Source organism: Xiphophorus couchianus, chromosome 9, assembly GCF_001444195.1.
Source record: "Xiphophorus couchianus chromosome 9, X_couchianus-1.0, whole genome shotgun sequence".
NCBI classification, from domain to species: Eukaryota; Metazoa; Chordata; class Actinopteri; order Cyprinodontiformes; family Poeciliidae; genus Xiphophorus; species Xiphophorus couchianus.
Window position 1 is genome coordinate 6,955,484 of NC_040236.1, and position 21,873 is coordinate 6,977,356.

Consider the following 21,873-nt stretch of genomic DNA (forward strand, 5'->3'; position numbering starts at 1 on the left):
ATTTATAGCATCTATGGGTTTGCATATCTTCCCAGCAGTAGACAATCTGTCGGTTTTCCTACACAAACATTTGTCATGCGAGCCAAAAAGTCCAGTTCTGTCCTTTTCTAACCAGACACCTCTTCCACAGGTTTGGTGTTCTGTCTTGTGGCAAAAATGTAAACAGGACAAACAGAAGCTTTTAAATAATTCCTTCCTTGTGACTGCACACTCCTAAAAGCTGAACTCAATAAGGTGACATGGTTGATCCATGTTCATGTGGCAATTTTCAGATTTTCACGTGTAGATTGACTTTAAAAGCATTTCCATCCACTTCATTATTAGGGACTAATTTGAGTTGGTCTGACATGTTAAACATATATTAAGTTTGTTGTATCATAAGCAAATTTTGAGTTTAAGAGGTGTGAATACTTCTGCAAGGCACAATATCTGTTATTTTCTCTGCTGTGACAATCGCTGCTCTGTTTTCTAAAATCCTCTGAAGTGGGAGTTTGTTTTATTTGTAATCAAGCCTTTGAACAGTTGCTCCACTGTCCTGTTTGTGGTAGTCATGACGCCCCCTACCGGAGCAAGGATTACAGCAAACATCACAAGTCTTTAAATCAAGTCACCTTTTTTATTTTTTTAATTTCACCTGATAGTTTTAGTTTACAGAAAAACTACAGAGGAAAAGAATAAATCTGTAATGTAAAAACAAATTATATAACTGCCACCACATTAAAAACAAGTCCAGTGATTCTTGAGCTGGTATTTGGTTAAAGTGATTAAAACAAAATAAGTCAACCACAACTGCAAGAATTTCAAGCACTGAGAAACAAACAGGTACACCATAAAAATAAGAAACATGATTTACAACTACTGGAGGTATTTACAGAATATAAAAACTTATCTACACTATTTCCTGAGTTTAATAAAGAATCTGAAAGTTAAAAGTGGCAACAGGTGAAAAACAAGCAGTTAAAGTAAATGTCCCACTTTGCTTCATGGTTGATTCCTGCTTGTTCTTTGTATTTGTTGTAAATCACATGGCTCCAAGAGTTTATATTACATGCATACTTCCTTTACTGTGATTGGTAAAAAAATAAAAACAGGAAGTCATTCTGAAGCTGATTCTATGACGTTAAATAAACTGAAAACTCTGATAGTGTTAATAATCTTAACATTAGACACTTGTCCTGAACGATTGGATTCCTTAATCAGAAAAAGGAGTCGGTTGCAACTATGATCAGTGTTTGGTAGAATGTCAGCAATGTGTGACTCATCGGTTTCTGCCGGATGATGAACTACGTCATCTTACTGTGAACACATCCATGTCAGGAGTCATTTTTGGTGATCAGTTTCAGATCTCGTTATAATTTGGTCCTCTCTGGATCGGCTCCGATCTGAACCCAGCTGGTTGAACACCGTCAGCCTCACACTGACGTTATGTCTGCCCTCAACGGGGCCCTGTGGTGGTTCCCCTGGCCCTCCTGTTTCTCTGCATGCCGCCTCTTCTTCTCCTGTTGGTAGCGCTTCACTCCCCTAATTGTCTGGACCGTCAGCACGGTCCCGGCGGTGTACAGGATGGCGGTGATCAGCCCGAACAGCGCCACGGCTGCGTCACCCCCGCTCACGTCGCAGTTCATCCAGGTGTAGCCGTTGCGCGAGTATAGAGCCTGTCGCAGCTTGCACACGTCCGTGGAGTTGACCTGGATGACAAAGTGCAGGTAGAGGCCCACGGCGACCACGTAGCCCACGGCACCCACTGCCTGGAACACCAACGCCCCCACCAGCAGCTTCTGATTCAAGTGGTGGGCGGGTTTGTTCCCAGCGACCACGAACAGCAGTGAGACGACCCCGAAGGTCAGGCTGAAGGCGATGCCGCCGTAGATACCGGGCGCCCTCATCTGGCTGTACTTCATGTCCAGATCTCGCACTTGCTGCAGCTCGGTGCCCTGTAAGTTGAAGTTGCTGTTGATGCTGATGCCGCCCATGCCGCCCATGGACGACAAGCCTGACATCACCATCTGGGCCGCGACCACGCAGATCAGGACGAGGGCGTTGGTTAGGACGGAGCAGATCAGCACGATGCCTGGCCAGGACAAGAAAGATGAAGGTAAACTGGTTCCGTCGTTAAAGTAAAAACAATTAAGCATAAAGAAACTTGGGGATCCATTTCTGGATGACTAAATTAAAGTGGCCTTGTCAAAGTCTGGGCTTAAAGTTGAATAAAAAACTATGTTATGACCTCAAACAGGCTAGAAATCTGCCAATGAACAGTTATGCAAAGAAAAATGGGTGAAAATTTCATAATATGTTGCTGCTAAGGTTGATACAACCACTTCTTGGGTTTAAGAGTACCCAAGTTAGTCTGAATACTTGTTCTAACTTCACAAAGTTGTAACTTGAAAAACAACTTGTGTTTATTATTGTATTTTGTTAATACAATTAGTTTCATAACAAAAAGGAAAAAAACCAACAAAAAAACTCTCACAGCATTATAAATCAGTTGGGGGGGAAAAACCTCCAATACTCAGAGTAGCTTGGCTTCTTCCTAGAATCAGCAACAACTTTTGTCTGCTGAAACTCTGAGAACAGAGCACAGCAGCAAACCGGTCGGACCGGTCTTCGCAGGAGAAAATAATGAAGCTTGATGAATCCAAAGTCAACACTAACGCTGCAGCTGCCTTCAGAGCAGCTTTCGGTTTATTTGACCCACATATTTCTTCTGAGAGTCTGCATACCTCTCCGGGAACAGATGTTGGTACATTTGGAGGCCTGGTGCTCCATCCGGGGATCTTCCCTCAAATACCTGGTAGGAGGCTCGGATTCTCGCCGGCTGTAATGGGAGGCAGTAAAGGAGCTGGAACGCATATACAATACTAATTACTTTCCCATACAGTTTGTTTAGGTGAATACAAGTATTTTTTTCTTGTTTTAATCCATTGAGAACACCATATAATTTTGGATCAAGACAATAATACCAATACATTTGTTCAAAAAGGGACGATGCAGATCAAACATAAATGTCCAACATTTACTGCTCTATGCCAGATTAATAGCACAAGCTAATATGTCGTCAGGTTAGAAGATCATAGCAAATTAAACATGACAGTATTCTTTTAGACAGCTCCTCTTTATTGAAGTAAACCCTGTCCTTAGGGAAATAATAATAATCTTCTGTTTAGACTATGTTAAGTCAGGTTAAATATGCAATATATTTTTGCTGAGCAAAACATTAAAATAATTTCTGTCATTTGCTAAAAAATAAAACTCGCTATTGTTTGACAAAATAAAACATGTTTTCCTGAAAAACATTACCAACATACTAGATCTGTTGCAACACTCTAAAACTATAAGGCCATCTGACAGAAATTATTTCATTTTTTATTACTAAAGTAAAATTAAAACAATACATATTTGCAAATTTGAGTTGGTATAAGTGATGTTTGTGTCTCCTTCAGGACCCCAAGAGAAATTACTTCACACCATACAGTAAAGACGCTGTATAATTAAAAGCTAATTTAATCAGTTTTGCTGCTTGTGTGACTGTAGGATTCATTTCACTTGGATGTTTAAAATGAGATAAACCAGCATTATCTATACAACTTGTTGCTGATTAAGCTTCACATTCTGTAGATTATGGCATTTAAGAAATAGCAATTCTTAAAAGGCTACTTAAGAAAGCCATTAAATAAAGGTAATAAATAAAAAACTTGTAAGGTTATTTTTAATATCATGCAGCCCTATAGGAACTGTGTAATATTGGGCAAGCAAAGCACAAATGGTCAAACACATCAGTATTTATTTTTGTTATGTTGAAAATAAGGACATGATTACTCCAACATACAGTTGAAACCATTTATTTAAACACTAAATAAAAAAGACACACTTTTTTATTACTGTCTGATGTTAAATCAGACCAGAAGTTTCTTGGTTTAACTTAGTTAGAATTCCAAAAATTATGTCTATTTGTTAAATACAAGCAAATCTGGCAAGAAAGAGTATTTTTTAGAAAATCTTTGGCAGATTTTCCCAAATTCAAAAGTACATTTGGTCAGTATCAGGGATAACTGTCGTTTTAAAGATTTGACCCAAAAACCTAAACGTAAAATTTAGTCCAAACAGCTACAAAAATATTTACTTCATAAGATGCCATAAAGGCAAATGTTGTTAAAAACCAAGCCCAGAGAGAGGGACAACCGCAGTTGTTCCCAGCAGTGCTACTGTCCCACCTGTCCGGAGTGGACCGCCTGTTATCCCCGGGCCGCCTCTGCTCTCCGTTCCTCTCCCGGTGTCCCCGGTTGGAACGGGGCGGTTGACTCATACCTGTCGAGTGTAAATTACACAGAAAATACCTTTAAATGACAAGAAAATTACTCTGCATACTTGTAAAAGTTGCATTTTTTATGTTAAATGCGCTTTAGAAAATTGTCTTTGTTTTTTAATCATTTAAATTCAAACATTTCCCCAGTCGGAAGTAACTCAAGGTTGACGTAAACCACGCTGAAGCTCGCATCTGATTCGTAGCTCCTGCTTGGGACTACAAAAAAATATTTCCAATATTTTAAAGAATCTTCACGACTTTTGAACAGATTTACTTGAAAATGCAAAATACTTAGAATGATCTGACATTGACTGAATTATTCGACACTGTTTATAGATCCTATAACAAATATGTGAATATTTTACTTTAGTTATAAACTGGACAATCAATGCTTATTCAGGCATTAGGACGAGTTTATATTGGGTCTTCTTGAAAAACGTTGGAACTTAAGACTGGTCACATCTGGACTAAATTATTGAAGACTAATTTAATCTTTAAAGTGTACTTTGTGTTTTGTAAATCTTAATTCTGTTAGTAAAAATACAAACAACAAAATAAGAAATGTGCCACATAGTTCTGCTTTGTGAAAACATCCATCCATCTTCTTTGCCCGTTTATTCGAGCACGGTGTCAAGAAAACCCGAGATCATCCCACTTCCCCATGCTGGAGATTTAAGTTTAACACTAATAATAAATAAAGTTATCTTTAAAATTAATCACACAAGTGACATCTAGGCCCAACAGTAGACTTAAACATCAATAAAATAAATCTGGTTGTGTGTGTGTTGTTTTTGTCTCCTGCAAACTTTGCTTTTATTCTACTTCTTTTTTCTATCTAATCATAAGAAATCATAGTCAGACAGAGAGAATAATGAGAAAGGAAGAGCAGGTTTCCTGGAAAAAGAGGAAGTACGTTTCCAGCCTGCAGATGTATAAGAATAGTTGAGACTATTCCTTATTTCAAAGCATGAAAGTTTTAAAGAATGAAATCTAAACATTTTGAGTAATTGGATAAGATTCAAAGTAAAATACTTATATTAATATTGGTTTACTTATAATAATACTTACACTTACACTTGTGGGAACACTTACAAGAAAAACAAGTAACTGTAACTTTGGTATTAAATAATTAGAATCATGGATTATTCTTGGTTTCTTTTCAGAAAACATCTGTAATAACTCACATTAAGATTATAATAAGAGTAATTAATAAGTTATGGCTATAAAATTATAAATGAATGCTAAATCAGAGAAGCTAAAGAAGTTATAAATGTGATTTTGACATTGAACTTGAAATGGTGTAAAAAGGTGTAACTGCAATTAAACATCACCGATATGTTGGAGGTAGATGGTAGGTGAAAGGTTAAGGGAAAAGGGGAACTAACAGGAGAGCGGAGATCAGCGCCTTATTTGGAGACAGATTGTTGAACAACGTAAACGTTTCAAAGAAAATTTTGTGCAGGTCATGGTCATAGGAGGACCATTGAGCAATCCTGAGACATTACACAGACATCAAGACATAATGTCTGTAAAACAGTGATGGATATGAGATCATCTGTCTAAGCAGACAGCCAATTAAACAAGCACAGCATCAGTGCTAACCAATGCAAACGCACCAAAAAGGTGGATAAACCCTATAAAAGGTGGGTGCAAAAGAGGAATCTTTGCTTGGATCCTCCAGGCAGCTTCGAGCCAAGATCGATATGGACAAAGAACTCTGCAGCTGAAGAAGAGCCGGGGCCACAGAGCCGAAGACTGTCCTGCGCATGGGGACCAACCCGTCAGCCCTGCAACATGTGGCTTCAAATCACACTTCTCTCATCAGCTGGGTTCAGACCCCAAAGACAAAGATGAAGATAAAGACAAAGATGAAGACCAAGGCAAAGACAAAGACAAAGAACAAAGGCAAAGAAGAAGAACTGGTGATAGAAGAATATATATATATATATATATATATATATATATATATATATATATATATATATTTTAATGATTTATTTTAATTTAATTATTATTTTCTTAAAATAAAAACACTATCAATCTTTTTCAAGCATTATCTGAGATGCAGTTAATTTCAAAATGTGACTAGTCAAACCTAGACTGAATATTTCTGCACCTATGTAAGAACAATAAGAGAACACTTGATGATTTGTCGAGCTTTTAGTCTAATACGGAGTAAAAACAGGGTTTAATCTGAAAGTACTGGAATAGCACCGAATCGGAAGCCAACTTCAGTGTCAGGTTTAAACGTTAACAAGGTAGATAGTGTAATTATTTAAGAAACGACGGATGACCAGTGACTACATACAACACCCGAAACTAATCTTGTAATCGTAAACTAAACACACTTTTGATTTCTAAAATTCAGTAGCGTTTTACATTTGTTTTACGATATGTTTACGATTTGTTTACGATACTTTTTAAGCTTCAAAAGTTTAGCGAACCCTTCGGACCAACTTTGATTTATTGAATTTTAACTTACTGTGAGGTTGATAGATGCCGTTTTTAATCCAACTCTGCTGTTATTTCTGACACCTGCTGTGTTGTCAGAGTTTCACGTAGAGACAGCTCCACCCTAACCTGGAAGAGGAGGAGGAGGAAGAGGAAGAGGAAGGTCTGCAGGTGATCAGGTTAGGTTGGTTTTAGCTGGAGCTTCAGCACAGACTGAGAGCCTTAACATCTGATCTATACTCTAGTCTGGAAGGTGGCGGTAATGCACCTAAAAGTTGTTTGACAACCGCCATAAAAAAAAAAAAAAAACAAGAAGAAGAAGAAGACTGAGAGCCTTCTGGATAAAATTCTGAACATTTAATGAATCAGCCGCTTTGTTTGGTGCTGTCAGTCTTTATTATGAAGCCAAAAGAAGCCTCTGTTTTCTCCTGATTCAAGGAGGAGTTGACCTTTTAACAGCAGAAGCACTGTCTCTCAGAGTCCAGCCATCTTGTTTATGTGATTGAAATCTCCCTAAAGAGCCCTTCTCTGCTTTTACACACCACCTTGTAGTTTTCTTTAAGATACTATGCACTGGTGTATTTATTTATTTATTTATTTATATATTTTTTCATTTGTCAGTGTAGACTGAAAATGAAAACATATTAGGTATGGATTTCAACTGCTGAATTTCACAAAATGCGAAGTTTAAAAAGCACATGAAACACCTAATTATGCTCTAAATTTTGGTTGGTGACGTCACAAAAGGCATAAGGATTGAGCTGAAAAGTTTGCTTTAGTGCTATTTTGGATGAGCGACTTTTGACATAATCCACTTTAAATTCTGAACTTGACTTTTGCAAGACTCTGTTTGGACCAGAGTGATGACCAGGCATGATGACACCCAAGCCATATGCGGAAGCTGACTGTGAAGCTGTCGGCAATCAATTTCAAAGCTAGCATAAATCTGCTTATATATCCGTTTATGTTTCTCCATCTGATTAATTCCTATGTGTATTTGCTACTCAAAATAATTTCTATATCGTACTTAAACCAATGCTAGCAATTGAAAATTTCCAGTGCAGTGGGACTTGATGAAGTGTGAACTTGCACTATGTTAGCTTACTCAAACAACTTCTTGTGGCACTCTGATGTTAACTGAAATAGTAGTGATTGTAATGTATTGCAAGTGTACAGAGCTTTCAGATTTATTCTCATTAGCATGGTGGGAACAAAATCAGTTGAATCCTATTTCATTGGCATGCATAGATGATGAGCAACTTTTTCCCCACTTTCCTAGTTTATGTAAAAGTATTTAAGCAAAATTTGCTTGCCTTTGTGTTTAGTCTTCTTTGAATATCATGGGGCCATCCTTAAGCGGTCCTCAGAATGTTGGTGCATTCAAGTAACCAAAATGTCTTGAAGTGCTAAAACAAAAGTTCCTTTAAGTGGGACTAGGGAACCAAGGCTAACTCCTGAAAAATATGTCCCCAACATAATCTCCTCTACATCAAAGTTTACATTTAAAAGAAATGCTTATATCCAAAGTTTTATGGGTAATACAAGAGTCAAGAAAATATGATAATAAAGGCTAAATGTAGAAAATCTTTTTAAAAACCTAAATAGCTCTGGTGCATATATTTAGGTTCTGTACAGCCTGTACAGCTAGGATTCACAAATCATCCAACAAGAAAAAGAACCTTAAAAATAACTGGGGGAGAAAAAACTCTTCAAAATAAACTAAACAGCACTGAAGTTAACGGTCTCTCTAAACATTTTAATAGTTTGATTTAGTGATTTAGTGATTTTTTGGTGTTTGATTCAATTTAGTACAACTAAAAACAAACATTTGACATATTACGTATGTATTTAACACCATTCCATGTTTATATTACTTATGGCCTATTATTATCCGCGGATTTTGACTGTAGTAAACACTCCTTCCAGTAGAGGGCAGCTTGTATTACTGAAATCTATAAAACATTTTCTCCAGCAGGGGGCAGCGACACAAAATATGAGCACTTCCGGTCGGCCGGTACATGAACTCTTCTATAAACAAAGCCATGAGGACACAAGTTTAGCGTTATAACCTTCCCTGAAGACAAAAACAAACCAGTCGTCATTTGAATGCTTTGTCTTCTATTTCCCGCTTTTTAACCCAGGACATTTGCCTGTCAAACCGGCCATGACATTCCTTCGGTTAGCGGCTCGAAGCTGCAGAACTCTGACCGATATTCGTTGTCAGCCTGGCGGCTTCATTACCTACAGAAGTATCGCTTCATACATCCAGGGCCAGAGTCCCGAACCCCGCATCAGAGAGTATTTCTACTACATCGACCATCAAGGACAGGTGAGCATCTATCTTAGCCCAAAACAAAACGTTTCAAACAAACTGTATTCCAGTTGTTTACTATGTTTTCTGTGACGTTTGCAGCTTTTTCTCGACGACACTAAAGTGAAGAACTTTGTCACCTGCTTTAAAGGTTTGAGCTTCTTATTTAAGTACCGCTAAAGCAGAGGGATGGACTAAACTGTGGAAATATTTGGAGTGTTTACCAGTATCACTCCAGTATTACACCAGTAACACTTTTATTTTGTCTGCTGAGAAAGTGATGTTTAAATATGTTGTGTTTTTTTTTTGTCTGGGGATCTTTTAAAGGTAAATATATTAATGCAGTGATGTTTTAGTTGTTTTCCCAGAGCAAGGTGTGTGTGTGTGTGTGGTTAAATACAGTATATCCCAAATGACACTGAAACCAAGGTGAACGTCATCAATATTATATGTTCATTAATGTGAAACATAATTAGACGTTATGTTCAGACTCAAACCTTTGTACAGTTTGCAGCCAGTGACAGTTATTCTGAATAAATGGAATAGTTTATTTGCCACATAATGTTTTGCAAAATGGTCCCCGAGTACCATTGTGCCCTAGTCTACTTGAATTTACCATTGTTTATTTATTTATTTAGAATATTTTACAGAAAACCTTTATCTCAGAGAATAAATATTTGGTGCACCAGATTACAGCATGTTTACCAGCTAATTTTCTCTGCAGTCCCAGTGGCAGATAACAGAACAGATATAATACTAAATACTATAATAAAAAGCAATCAGACAATAAACAACTGGGACATCTAATTTCTGTATTGTAAATTAATAAAATCTAAATTAATACTTGCTCTGTAGTAGCAGGTTTGCTGAATCAATTTTGAGTGATTTAGCTTGAAGATTACTGCCCCCTTGAGGTAGACCATATAAACCCAGTCATCTGTCCAGATGTCATGTAAATAAAATGCTTAAGTAGAAGATGTGTGGTATTATTTGAAAATCTTGCATAATTCTGCATACGGAATATAATTTTTGAAATACATTATATGTTAGGCATGTATACTACAGTGATGATACCCTCCTGAGAGACTTCAGGGTTGCCTTATTTACTTTTGACCGTACTAGAGATTTAAGAGTATTTTAAATATCTTAATGTAAGGGCGTTTCTGGTGTATTTGAAGTTCGTTAGATTGTATCTCACAGTTCCAGTCCCAGAGTTTCTATATGATCCTCTATAGGTCTAATGACTCTCGATTGAAGACAGCAAAATTGCCAACTACCAGCACCTTTTGAACTGGTCTCCATGAAGTGTTTCTGAAGATAATCTTTTAGTGCAATTTTATTTTATTTATTTATTATTTTCAGCACAGCTTAACACTAAGCTCTCTGCCACAGCTTTAAATACCATTTTTGTTCAGATTTTTAGCCTCTGATGCATTTGTCTCATGTTTCCAGATAAACAGTTCTTGGTTTTCTTCTTCAGTCGCCTGCGGATAAATCAGAGCGGGCGTTACGAGGAGGATTTTCCTTTCCTGTCTCTGTGCGGTAGAGAGAGGAACTTCCTGCGCTGCGACGACAAGCCGGTGGTTTTCACGCACCTGCTGCCGAATCCAGCAGGAGACCAGGAGCTGCTCTCGTATTGTGGCGGCGCAGAGAAGCTCTCTGTTCCTTTCCAACCAGAGGCGCTGTACATGCATCCAGTCAGCGGCCGGGTTTATCATCCTGGACTAGAGCGCTCGGGCGGGGTCGGACTGGTCAGGTCATCCCTGGCCATAGAGCTCAGTCCCACCTTTGTTTATCCACCAGAGAGTGGCCAGTCGGGACAGCCCACGCACTTTCTGTGGAAAGGACAGAAGCACAGACTGACCAATGAGCTGGCAGGATGCTTCCCAGCAGTAGATGATGGCGGTGGGAAGGGAAAGCTGAGATGATCTTCAAAACAGTTCATAAAATCTAAAGTATCGGTTTTCATCTCTGGCAAGCTAAAAACTGCTGCTGTAGTTCAACTTTATGTATTCATGTGAGAGAACAGTACAGTATGATGAGATTGCATCTCGTGTTGCATCGTTTTTCTTTGAGTTTGGTTTTAATCAATAACAACAATCTAGAAGTGGAAATTTGAAAAATGAAGGTTGTGTTTTCTCTTTTATCTTGCTTATTTTATGTCCTCACATTGTTGTAATATAACAAAATTACTGCTTAATGTTGCAAAGGTCGCCAAACAAGGGTGGCTTGAACTGAAGTGTAGAGTAGAGTATAACAAAAGAAGATTCAAGTAATATATTAATTACTGTTAAATTTAATAACTTATATGAGCAAAATAACAACTCTGGTATCGCTAATGATTTCACAAGAATGCGCCACTGTTTCTCTGTAGACAGTGTGAAACGTGCTACAGATCGACACATGGACTGAGACGGACATGTTAACCTCATTCATGCCTATGATGTTAGTTCCCTAACTTTAGTAACGTTACGGGTTATTTGGACTCTGCTCATTTTCATGTTTGATAATATAGCAGCCGTTCAACCGGGCTTTGTAAGGTTGGTGAAGAATGCGTTCATTAAAGGACAACCACACTGGTACTGTGTTCCCAGTACCAGTGTGGTTGTGAGCTTTTGGCTGTCCTGATGAGTCTGCCACCTCCTCTCCTCCATTGAATACAACCCAAGCGTTACAATGTTATACTTCGAATATTTTGCATTCAGTCTACATGCCAATCGTACATCTTTCCAGATGCTTGCAGAACGTGACGCTAAATGTAGTAGCTGAGATGAAAGAACTAACAGTAACTGCAATGGTGGAAATTAAAGAAAAAAGTCAGGAATGTAAAGGTTACTTGTTACTCACTTTATCATTGCTTTATATTCAGGTGATGTATCACAATTAGCCAGGCTCACACCTAACCAAAACTAATAAAGATTACATGAATAGCAAATAACATCCTAATACAGGACCTAAGATATGGATAGTTTAGTATATCATCTACTGGAAGTTTTCATTGGTGGTTCTTTAAACTGTGTGCTGTCTTTTGAACCACTTATGTCTTTAACAGACTGCTTCTTGAGAGCCTACAGAACTGAATACCTAAAACTGGTTCTTTTTAATAAGATGTGTTAAAAGGGTCTTTGGGATTTAGAACTTATTCATGTTTGAAGAATTCATAAGTCATTGTTAGCTAGACCAAAAAAAAAACAAAAAACTGGAAGACCTTCAGAAACCAGTTGATCAAAAAATGACATGAACATTATAATTAAGGATATTTTTGAGTGTTATCAGAGGTTCACCCTAGTTTATTATATTTTAAATGTACATTTCAGTAGGGCGTCCTACGTCAAGATTTTGGATTTATCAAATTTGATGCCAAAACAAGCTGCGCAACATCTGGTATTTTTACAGGGAGAACTGTTCCTCATAAATCACAGTTAGTGCTGGGCTCATGTGGATGTTTGTGGAACTGCAAGTCCCGGAGATTCAAGCAGCGTCAGAGACAAGGATCCTTTGCGCAGCCTCTGCCCGGGGAACATGGCAGCTCCGTCCACAGACACATGCGGGCTCATGGAGCGCTCGGTCCGGGAGCGGGTCCCGCCTCTGCTCACCGACCTGTACCAGTTCACTATGGCCTACGCGTACTGGCGGGCCGGCCGGCACCAGGAGCCCGCAGTGTTCGAGATGTTCTTCAGGGACAACCCGTTCGGCGGCGGCTTCTCGCTGTTCGCTGGGCTGAATGACTGCCTGCTGTTCCTGCGGAGCTTTCGCCTTACAGGTCAAGGTGAGGGTTCAGCCTTTTTACCTTCTAGTGTTGCCGTCGCGCTTGCCATCATAAACCTTAATAACCCCACTGAACCAGCTACATTGTGGTTACGGATCAGGCAGTGGGACTTCTCTTTTCTTTTCCGCTCTGTTAACACACACCGAGTTGGTTGTGCAACTCACCAAGCGTGAGCTCCAGTGCAGCATCTCTGCAGATTTTGACCTTTAACTCTGCCCTTTAACACGAACACCAAGAAGAACACAGGCTGCTGTGAGTTGCACAGATTAAGAGGCCCACATGAAGAAACGGGACACAAACAACGGATGACGTAATTGGTACCCTAAAGAGACAGATTATACTGCGCGCATGAAAGCTACTGATGGAGGCTTTTAAAAAATGACTTAAACTGTAATACGTTAATTTGTAAAGCTCATTTTAACAAGACAATTCAAAGTATTTTGCACGATTAAAAATATTTATATTTTAGTGGCAAAATAAAGAAAAATAATGAAAAGTTGGAATAACAATCAACTCCAAACAAGTGGGTTTTAGCTTGATTTAAATGGGTGCTGTTATGTATTTTCCAGGCACATTAACATTCTATAGCACATGAAGTAACTGTTACCTTCAGCTGTTGTAAAAATGTTGTATCAAACAACTTAAAGAAATTTTACTTTGCAAAAGGATTCATGCACTATATTGTGTTGGTGTATTACATCAGATCCCAGTTGAATGCAAGTTTATGCTTGTGTGAAAACAATCAAAGGAGATGAACATTTTTCAAAAATAGTTTACTACAGCTGCTGACAGGTTGATTCAAGTCACATTGCTGATGTCTGCTGATTTAGATTAGCTGCTAATTAGATTCAGTTCTATGACCTTAGAGGTCATCCATGTTGCGTATTAGAGTACATGACTCCTAATAAAAAGGTCATGGTCAAGCTCCAGCTGTCTTTGTGGATACAGATGTGCAGTTCCTGCGCTCCGTCCTGCCTCCCAACACTGACCCTGCCTTTTTCGACTTTTTGCGAGGCCTCGACTGTTCGGCCGTGACGATACGCTCCCTCCCTGAGGGTTCTGTGGTGTTTGCCAGGGTGAGTTTTTGCCCTGTAACTGCTGCAGTCAGGGTGGAGGAAATATAACAAACTGACAAGTTTCTCACACCTACAGGTGCCTCTAATGGAGGTGGAGGGTCCACTGGCTGTGGTTCAGCTGCTGGAGACCAGTTTACTGTGCCTGGTCAATTACGCGAGGTAAAAGCTTCAGCTTTAGGTCAGCGGATAAAAGAACTGCTTTTACTTGCATCTAAAATCATCTAGCCTTATGTTCACATTTATGTCTTTGTCAGTAGTGGCATTGTTTTGGTTTTGTCTTTGAAGCACATCCATCCATCCATCCATCCATCCATCCATCCATCCATCCATCCATCCATCCATCCATCCATCCATCCATCCATCCATCCATCCATTCATTCATTGACCAACCTTGATGCTATCCATGACCTATACTTATGCCTCATTTCCACTTAGCAGTCCGGCACAGGTTAGTGCAGTTTGATATGCTATTTTATGGTCCAGCTTTTTTCAGGTAAGCGTTTCCATTACTAGTTGGACTCTCATTGAATTGGGGAGTTAAACCCAAACAGAGTTAGTGCAACAACAACTGTGTCACTGCTAGTTAACTGTCTGTGATGCTAGTAGCTGCACTTTAAGTCCTACTGACCTTGTGGCCCCAGGAATGGTACAGCACGGTTTGGTTGTAAAAGCCCCCTCCCGGAGGGTTTTTTTATGATGGAAACAGATAAAATATTTTATTGAACTGACCTGTTTCGTACCGCTCAGTGGAAGTGAGCTATTAGGATCATTGTTGATTCAAAAGCTTTTGCTTCCTCTCTGATAACTTCAAATGTTGCTTCAGTATCTTAACATATTTGTTGCACTCTACTTTATGAAATCCATCATTAAGCAGGAAGTAAGCCGGAATAACAAAACATTTTTTAGCTTATACATGCAAACAAAGGTTTAACTCTTTTATTTTTCTGCCAAAATAGTTTATGCACCGGATAATTTAGCCTCTGCTTCCTGTTTAATTTCCTTGAATTTGTCCTGATTTCAGTCTCTCATGCTCTATTTCTTTCCTCCTCTCAGTCTGGTTTGCAGTAACGCAGCTCGTTTCCGCCTGGCGGCCGGACACCGGAGGAGGCTCCTGGAGATGGGCCTCCGACGGGCACAGGGACCAGACGGAGGCCTGACCGCCTCACGATACACACACATCGGAGGTGAGTGGACAAGCCTAGTCCTTCCAAAACCAACACCTTCAGAGACTCACCAGCAATCTATCTTTCAGGATTTGATCTCACCAGTAACGTTCAGGCTGGTTTCCTGTTTGGAATTCCTGTTGCGGGGACAATAGCACACTCTTATGTCACTTCCTTCAACTCCTTGGAGGAGGTCTGGCCACAGGTAACACCATCTCAGTGGCCTCATGTTAGCAGTTTTTATCTTTAAAGTGTCAGGACTGATTGTTCAAACAGTCATTTTGAAATGGAAGTGGGAGTAATGTTGTGCTTGTACCTTATTTTACAAATTCTTTGACAAGTGTTTGACATTCTTGGTTGATACCACGATCAGTACCCTAATAATACATTGCTACACCTTGGTAGAGCTTTTTGAAGTGACATAAAACTTGTCATGTTAGACAGTTAGAAACTTTTAAGCCAAAGTAACAACTTCTTGTTTTTTTAACTACTTTGTCAACATCAAAAAGAAAGAATTTGGGGCATAAAACTTAAATCAGATACCTGTCAGAAGAGCTTTCTGTGATTTGAGTAACATATTGTTTAAAGAGTTCCTTAGCATCCTGAGGTCTGATTTAGCTCGGACTGTTTTGTGAACTTGCTGTATTTGTTCCCACTCAGACACTTGTGACAGTGAACGGAGACCCCAATCCAGTCGACATCATTTCTCTGACTAAAGGCTGGTTGAGGAGAGTCTGTGAGCTGCTGGGAGCAGAACCTGAGAAAATCCGTGAGGGCGAGCTGGCAGCTTTCCTCTCCTATGCCATTGCTTACCCTCAGAACTTCCTGCCTGTGATTGACAGCTACAGCGTGGGATGGTAACTCCTGACGCTCTTATCTGGGGTTTTATTCTGTTGTTTTTTGAGTTATTGGATGATTTGATGTCATCAACTCCCTCAGCCCCTCACTCTCACTCCATAGAGTCAAAAAACTTACATAAGACCTATAGTGGTCACTTCCTTGAGGATTTGATTAACCCAGGTCAAACAGGGTTCCTACACAGGAAAATCAAGAATATGGAAAAACCAAACTGGGAAGAAGTGTTGAATATTTCCACAATAAAAATGTTTTGTTTTAAAAGCTAAAGTAGTTTTTCAGGTTAGGATAAGTGTGGAAAAATAATATAAGACAATGATTTATATATAAATATTTATTTATATTGACAGTTCCTTTTAGTTCAATGCAAAAAATATTGATGCCAAAGGGAACCTTACTTATTTACTGACTTCTTTAATTACCCACCCAAAACATCTCCTTCCTTATTGATGTTCACTATTAACTGTTTGTCTGTCTGAGAATATTTAATGAGACTTGGTTAATCAAGTATTTCTTTTTATGTGTTGTAGTAGTGGACTGTTGAACTTCTGCGCCGTGGCCTTGGCGTTGTGTGAACTGGGTTATAAGCCTGTGGGGGTCCGCCTAGACAGCGGAGACCTCTGCAGGCAGTCCATTGAAGTCCGTCGGGTGTTTCGACTCTGCAGCGAGCAGTGAGTTAGGTTGCATGATGCACACTCATGTTGGTTTTTATAAGTTTGGCTTGGCTATTTCCGAGAATCTATTGCCTCTCTCATCTGCAGGTTCTCCGTGTCAACATTTAACTCTCTGATCATCGTAGGGACTAACAACATCTCAGAGGAAAGCATGGCAGAGCTCAACAAGAAGGTGACTGAAGTATCATTATTGTTAACATCATCTTTTATTGAAAGTTTCTAATTTTTTCTATGTTTTGCTTCAGGAGAATGAGATCGATGTGATTGGGGTCGGAACGCATCTGGTCACCTGCACCAAGCAGCCGTCTCTGGGCTGTGTCTATAAGGTAATTTCTCAACCAGGGGTGACCACGCTCAGATGGCTCCATCGTGTTGAGCTCTGTGTTGTGATGTTTGTGCTCCAAGCTGGTGGAGGTGAGAGGAAGACCAAGGATGAAGATCAGCGAGGACCCAAAGAAAAGCACTGTTGCAGGGAGGAAAGCTGTCTATCGACTGTTAGATGCTGACGGTGAGATTCAGCATGTTTACTCCACTTTTCACCTGTGAGCATACTCACCCTGCTCTCCTGTAGCAGCTCTGTATTTTTGTTTTGTGGAACCTTGTGCTGCTCCTGATCTTGCTGCAAACATGACTTTCTGTTTGTTTCCACCTGCAGGTCATTCCTTCCTAGACTTGTTGTGTCTGATGGTCGAACCTCCTCCTGAGGCAGGGTGTACATTGACCTGTTATCCTCTAGGGAACAATAACTCATCTGTTTCAGTCACGCCAGCTCAGGTGACCTGTCTGCGAAAGGAAGTCTTCCTAAAAGGGCAGGTTAGTCTCTACATCAAGCTTTTAAAAATATTTTCCCAAACACTTAAAATCAGTTCATGCACTGAGGAAAAGATGAAAAGTTTCAAGTGTCCTCTGAAGCCGCACCCTGTCCTCTTCGTCCATCGTGCAACCCTGGTTTTATATTTTGCAGGGTCTAGAAAATCATCTGCACATGCAAACCTAACATGTTATGACAACAGGTTTTTTGTAAACAATGAGACTTAATTATCCAAATTGTTTTTTGTTGTTGTTTATTGTAAGATGTAGAGTTTAAGTTTGAGTTTTTTGTCACAATGTACAAAAGAAATTCCTTGAGGAACTTTGACATAACTATCATTTCATTAACACTCTTAGCTAACAGATCATACAAAAACCAACATGGCATCTAACATCTTGTCTTAATATTCGAGTTAGTCAGTCTTCCATCTTATGGACACTATTAATCAGTACAAAACATTTTTTTTACATATCCAGCCTGAGAAGGGACTTTTTGTCTTACTTAAATTGTGTCCCATTTTTTCTAGGTCACAGAGCCTCTGTGCAGTGCTGCAGAAACTAGAGCAAAGGTCCAGAGCTCCCTGCAGATCCTGCACCCTCGACATAAGAGGCTGTACGAGCCTGACTCTTACACAGTGAGTTTAAATCTGGTCTGCATCCAATGCAAACCTACTTAGATTTCCTCAATCTCACTAAACAGACAAATAAAAATACTGCATCGTACTTTCTTCATTTGAAGGACTTTAAGCAGATGGTTTTCTTTCCCACCAGGTGGCGCTCTCAGAGAAACTCCGCAACTTGGTTACAGAGCTCCAAAAAGGCAGCAATAGCAACAGCAACTTTCTGTTAGCCAATTAAGAATGTTTATTTTTTTTTGTTTGTTTGTTTCTAAAGTGCCCCGCAGACCAATGTGCACCAGCTGAAGTTGACTTCGGTCTCTATCACTGATTATCTCAAGCTCGATTGAACAGAGTAGGGGGGATTCAGGGTTTGTGGGGATAAACAAATCATTTCAGTAAATGTTACTCAACATGTTTTTGCTAGCTGTTGCAATGTTTTATAAAAATCTGGTAAATGCAAAGTGGGCAGTGTAACTTGGGTTACGCTCATATTGCAGGTTTTAACATTCCCATTTTTTTGGTGGCAGCATTGTTTTGATTATTAATGCGGACCATCTGACTTTCACTGCAGTATAAAACGTTTGTGGTCCTGAATTGACCTGCATGCGCACAAGACGTGACATTACATGCAACACGCTGTGTTTGTTAAAGGAAACATAGATGCCACTCATGTCATCATGTGTGTAAGTGCTTTGGAGCAGTTCTGCAATTTGAGCTGATAAAATCCACAACTTTCTGCTGTAATGTTTCTAAATACTTTGACAGGAACATGTAAAATAAATGGAGCATCTGTCACATCTACCACACTTGGTAGATGTGACAGATTGTTGTTTAATTTTGATCGTGTCACTTCCCACCTGCTCCGGTGCAAAATCTGGTAACCTGTTAATTTAAAGAAGATCAGACAGGCGTCTTAGGAGCACATATAAAATCAGCCTGAGTCTAATTTAAAGACTTATAGCCTTAAGTGTGTTTGTGGCCTTGGGTAAAGTCATATTCAATAAGTCTGAATATTATTGAAAACTCTTATTTTTTCAGTACCTAAATATACAAGGTTAAAAAAATACATATTAAAAAAACACATGTTTTCTTTTGTCAATTATGAGGATTTTTCTACGTACAGCTAATGAAAGCACAACATTTAAGATTAGAATATTACATAACAATGTTAATATTGGATATTAATACCTGTCCAACACCATTTTCTCTTCAAATTCTAATGTAAATATAGCAGTTTCTTTTCAAGTGAAAGTAAAGTAGTGCTTACAACTTTAGAAATGGAAGAAAAAATATTTCCTTCCCAAATGTAAAAGCTGACGATTTATAGAAAAGAAGGTTAAAAAAACATTAAGATGATCTCTGATGGAGTGCTGTGACTCAGGGGAATGTTTTGCAGCTTACATGTGCCATCCTGCCATGCAACCTGGTGTTGTTTAAACGCAGTATGTTTATGTTAATCATAAATAACTTAATGCGTCATATAAACCATCTCTTTGCAGAGTTTGCATCAAATCCTGTTTCTAACTGAACTAACTTAGAAAATGAGAGGCAGAAAGATGTAGTTTTTTGTGACATCTTTAGAGAAAGCTTTCAAACATTTTTCATGAAGATCCTGCAAAGATATGATCCAGATCCAGTTTGGTCCAGACTTCTTCAACTATTTAGATCAATTGTGTCCTCAAAAAGCTGCACTGAAGGACAGAAGACGGCAAAACATATGAGCTCTTTCAGTTAAAGCTCCATTAGTCTAAATCTGCTGAGGAATGTAAATTAAGACCATGTGAGGCTTTTGATTAAGTCTAGCATCAGTACCTCCAAGCTCTAAAACCATGTTTGTAAGCTTATGTCAAGTAGACATGATAGTATTGTTTATTTTGACATGTTTCTATTTTGTCTAATAAATTCAGTTACAGCTTCAAAGGTTTTCTCTTTTGTCTCCTTCCTCCAGTTTGTGGACTTTGTTGCCCTCTGGTGGTAGCAGAAAAATACTGTTACCGGTACTTAAAATGTGTTTTAAATATGAGAACAGTACTCTTTTCATAGCGATTTTACGTGTGTCTTTGAATCAGGCTTCCAAGATTGGAGGTCCATCATCCCTCTTTACTCCAACATAGGTTCTCCACCCTCTGCTTCCTCTTTGTAAAGAAAGTTTGTTTCAATTCTGATTGGTCGCCTTCTTGTCCAGCAGCAGTGAGCCCAGATACACCCAGAGGACATATGGTGCCTATTAGACATGGAGAGGACATGATATCATCCGTGACCGACTCGTCCCCCTGAGGTGGATCAGTTGGCGCTCACATACTTCACATGTGGGCTGTTTTACAGCCTTCTCACAATTGTGCAGATGCTGGGAGACATATCCATTTTAAAGTTAAGTACCAGTAATGGAAGAAAATGGCTTCATAGTCATAAACTAATTGTGGTAGAGGGACAAAAGTGCATCGTGTAAATGTCTAATTATAATGGATATATGCTGATCAGTAATGAATTTACAATTTAAACTTCCAGTTCATTGCTTTATCGAGTTATTTTGAGGAAGGTAACATACAATTTACTTCTAATGGTGATTACATAACTTTAAGTCCTAACACAAGTAAACTGAAGAGCGAGGACACAAAAGTAACATAATCCAGTTTACTTCAAATATGAAAGATTTTATTATATAAGCATTATTTTTGTAGAACAAATTGGAAAAAATTACTAATAATTGTCACTCAGAGATATGTAAATGGTCTGAAATTATATGGTGCTTTTTGTACCATACTGACCACACAAAGTTCTTTACACTTCAACTGATCATCAACTTTGAAGCCACAAGGCAGCACTAATTATATTAGTTGTGTTGCCATCCCCACGCCACTAGAGGCAGTAGCAGGCCAGAAAAGATGCGACTAAGGAGCAGATTTAGAAATACACCGAAAGCTACAGAATTTGTTAAAAACTGTGAGCTCCGCTGAAGTAAATAAAAGAAGTTAAAATACATTAAGAGAAGACAACTATACGATATAATTACATAACTAAATCAGAATAGCACAAAGTCTTTATTGTTTATACATTTTTCATTTTCTTAAGGAAGTACAGATGATTAAATGAGCTGGTTTAGTCACATGAGCTGCAGATTAACAGACGAAGTTTTAAGAATTCTTTCAATGGCGGGTAAAGTAGCAGGTAAATGCTAGTGAAACCTAATCGTTGTAGAGTTGAAGGAAAATTTCCACCTTGATATATTAAATAGTTTCATCTTATTTTTTCCTATATGTAAGACTCTACCAACATAAAGTCTCTCAGAATAACATGGCACCGTAAAAGCAAAAATGCAAACTCTATCTATCTAACAACCCTGGTTGTAACAACCAGATTTGTTATTTTTCTGTGAACCTAATTCATCGGTTTGTTATTGACTTTTGCTCAATTAAGTTTCTCGTGTATACATTGTAAATGGTATCTTACAATTTCTTTTGTTCCCCCTATAATTGATGGAGATATATAGATATTATTCATAATGTATAAAGGTCTTGTCTATGTCATTTTAATTAGCTCTGATGGTGTTTTATTATAGAATATTAGTTGTGCTACCACCCCCATGCCACTAGAGGCAGTAGCAAGCCCGAAAAGATGCGACTAAGTACGCCGAAAGCTACTGTGAGGTGCGCTTATGTAAATAAAAGAGAGAAATTCAAATACATGCTGAGAGTGAACCTCCTTCCTAAAGATGAAGATATATCACATATCTCAAAAGAAAATAAAACCGGGAGACCGCGAATAATATATTAAATGGCGCCCCCTTCACTTCCGGAGTGCAATGGTCCCTTTTATAAATAAGGTATGAGACTGACAG

At 38.8% G+C, this 21,873-nt stretch overlaps 3 protein-coding genes across 3 annotated transcripts; 2 read left to right on the top strand and 1 right to left on the bottom strand.

The window, feature by feature from the left end:
• Nucleotides 1–602: 602 nt before the first annotated feature.
• LOC114151088 (MARVEL domain-containing protein 3) lies at nucleotides 603–7,018 on the bottom strand. The gene is made up of 4 exons (XM_028028001.1): nucleotides 6,789–7,018; nucleotides 4,215–4,308; nucleotides 2,724–2,842; nucleotides 603–2,071 (listed from the first exon to the last, which is right to left on the bottom strand). The coding sequence occupies exons 2-4, from the start codon at nucleotides 4,304–4,306 to the stop codon at nucleotides 1,413–1,415; spliced, it is 870 nt and encodes a 289-aa protein (XP_027883802.1). The 5' UTR covers nucleotides 4,307–4,308; nucleotides 6,789–7,018; the 3' UTR covers nucleotides 603–1,412.
• On the top strand, nucleotides 6,795–11,699 carry c9h8orf82 (chromosome 9 C8orf82 homolog). Its single transcript, XM_028028002.1, has 4 exons — nucleotides 6,795–6,936; nucleotides 8,899–9,086; nucleotides 9,171–9,219; nucleotides 10,521–11,699. The coding sequence occupies exons 2-4, from the start codon at nucleotides 8,922–8,924 to the stop codon at nucleotides 10,994–10,996; spliced, it is 690 nt and encodes a 229-aa protein (XP_027883803.1). The 5' UTR covers nucleotides 6,795–6,936; nucleotides 8,899–8,921; the 3' UTR covers nucleotides 10,997–11,699.
• Nucleotides 11,700–12,059: 360 nt separating this feature from the next.
• Nucleotides 12,060–19,955, top strand: naprt (nicotinate phosphoribosyltransferase). The gene is made up of 13 exons (XM_028027998.1): nucleotides 12,060–12,837; nucleotides 13,786–13,913; nucleotides 13,990–14,072; nucleotides 14,967–15,097; nucleotides 15,166–15,281; nucleotides 15,737–15,933; nucleotides 16,462–16,602; nucleotides 16,693–16,777; nucleotides 16,851–16,931; nucleotides 17,011–17,113; nucleotides 17,261–17,418; nucleotides 17,943–18,050; nucleotides 18,187–19,955. Exons 1-13 carry the CDS (start codon nucleotides 12,591–12,593, stop codon nucleotides 18,271–18,273), a joined length of 1,665 nt encoding a protein of 554 aa, XP_027883799.1. The 5' UTR covers nucleotides 12,060–12,590; the 3' UTR covers nucleotides 18,274–19,955.
• The last annotated feature ends 1,918 nt before the right edge of the window (nucleotides 19,956–21,873 follow it).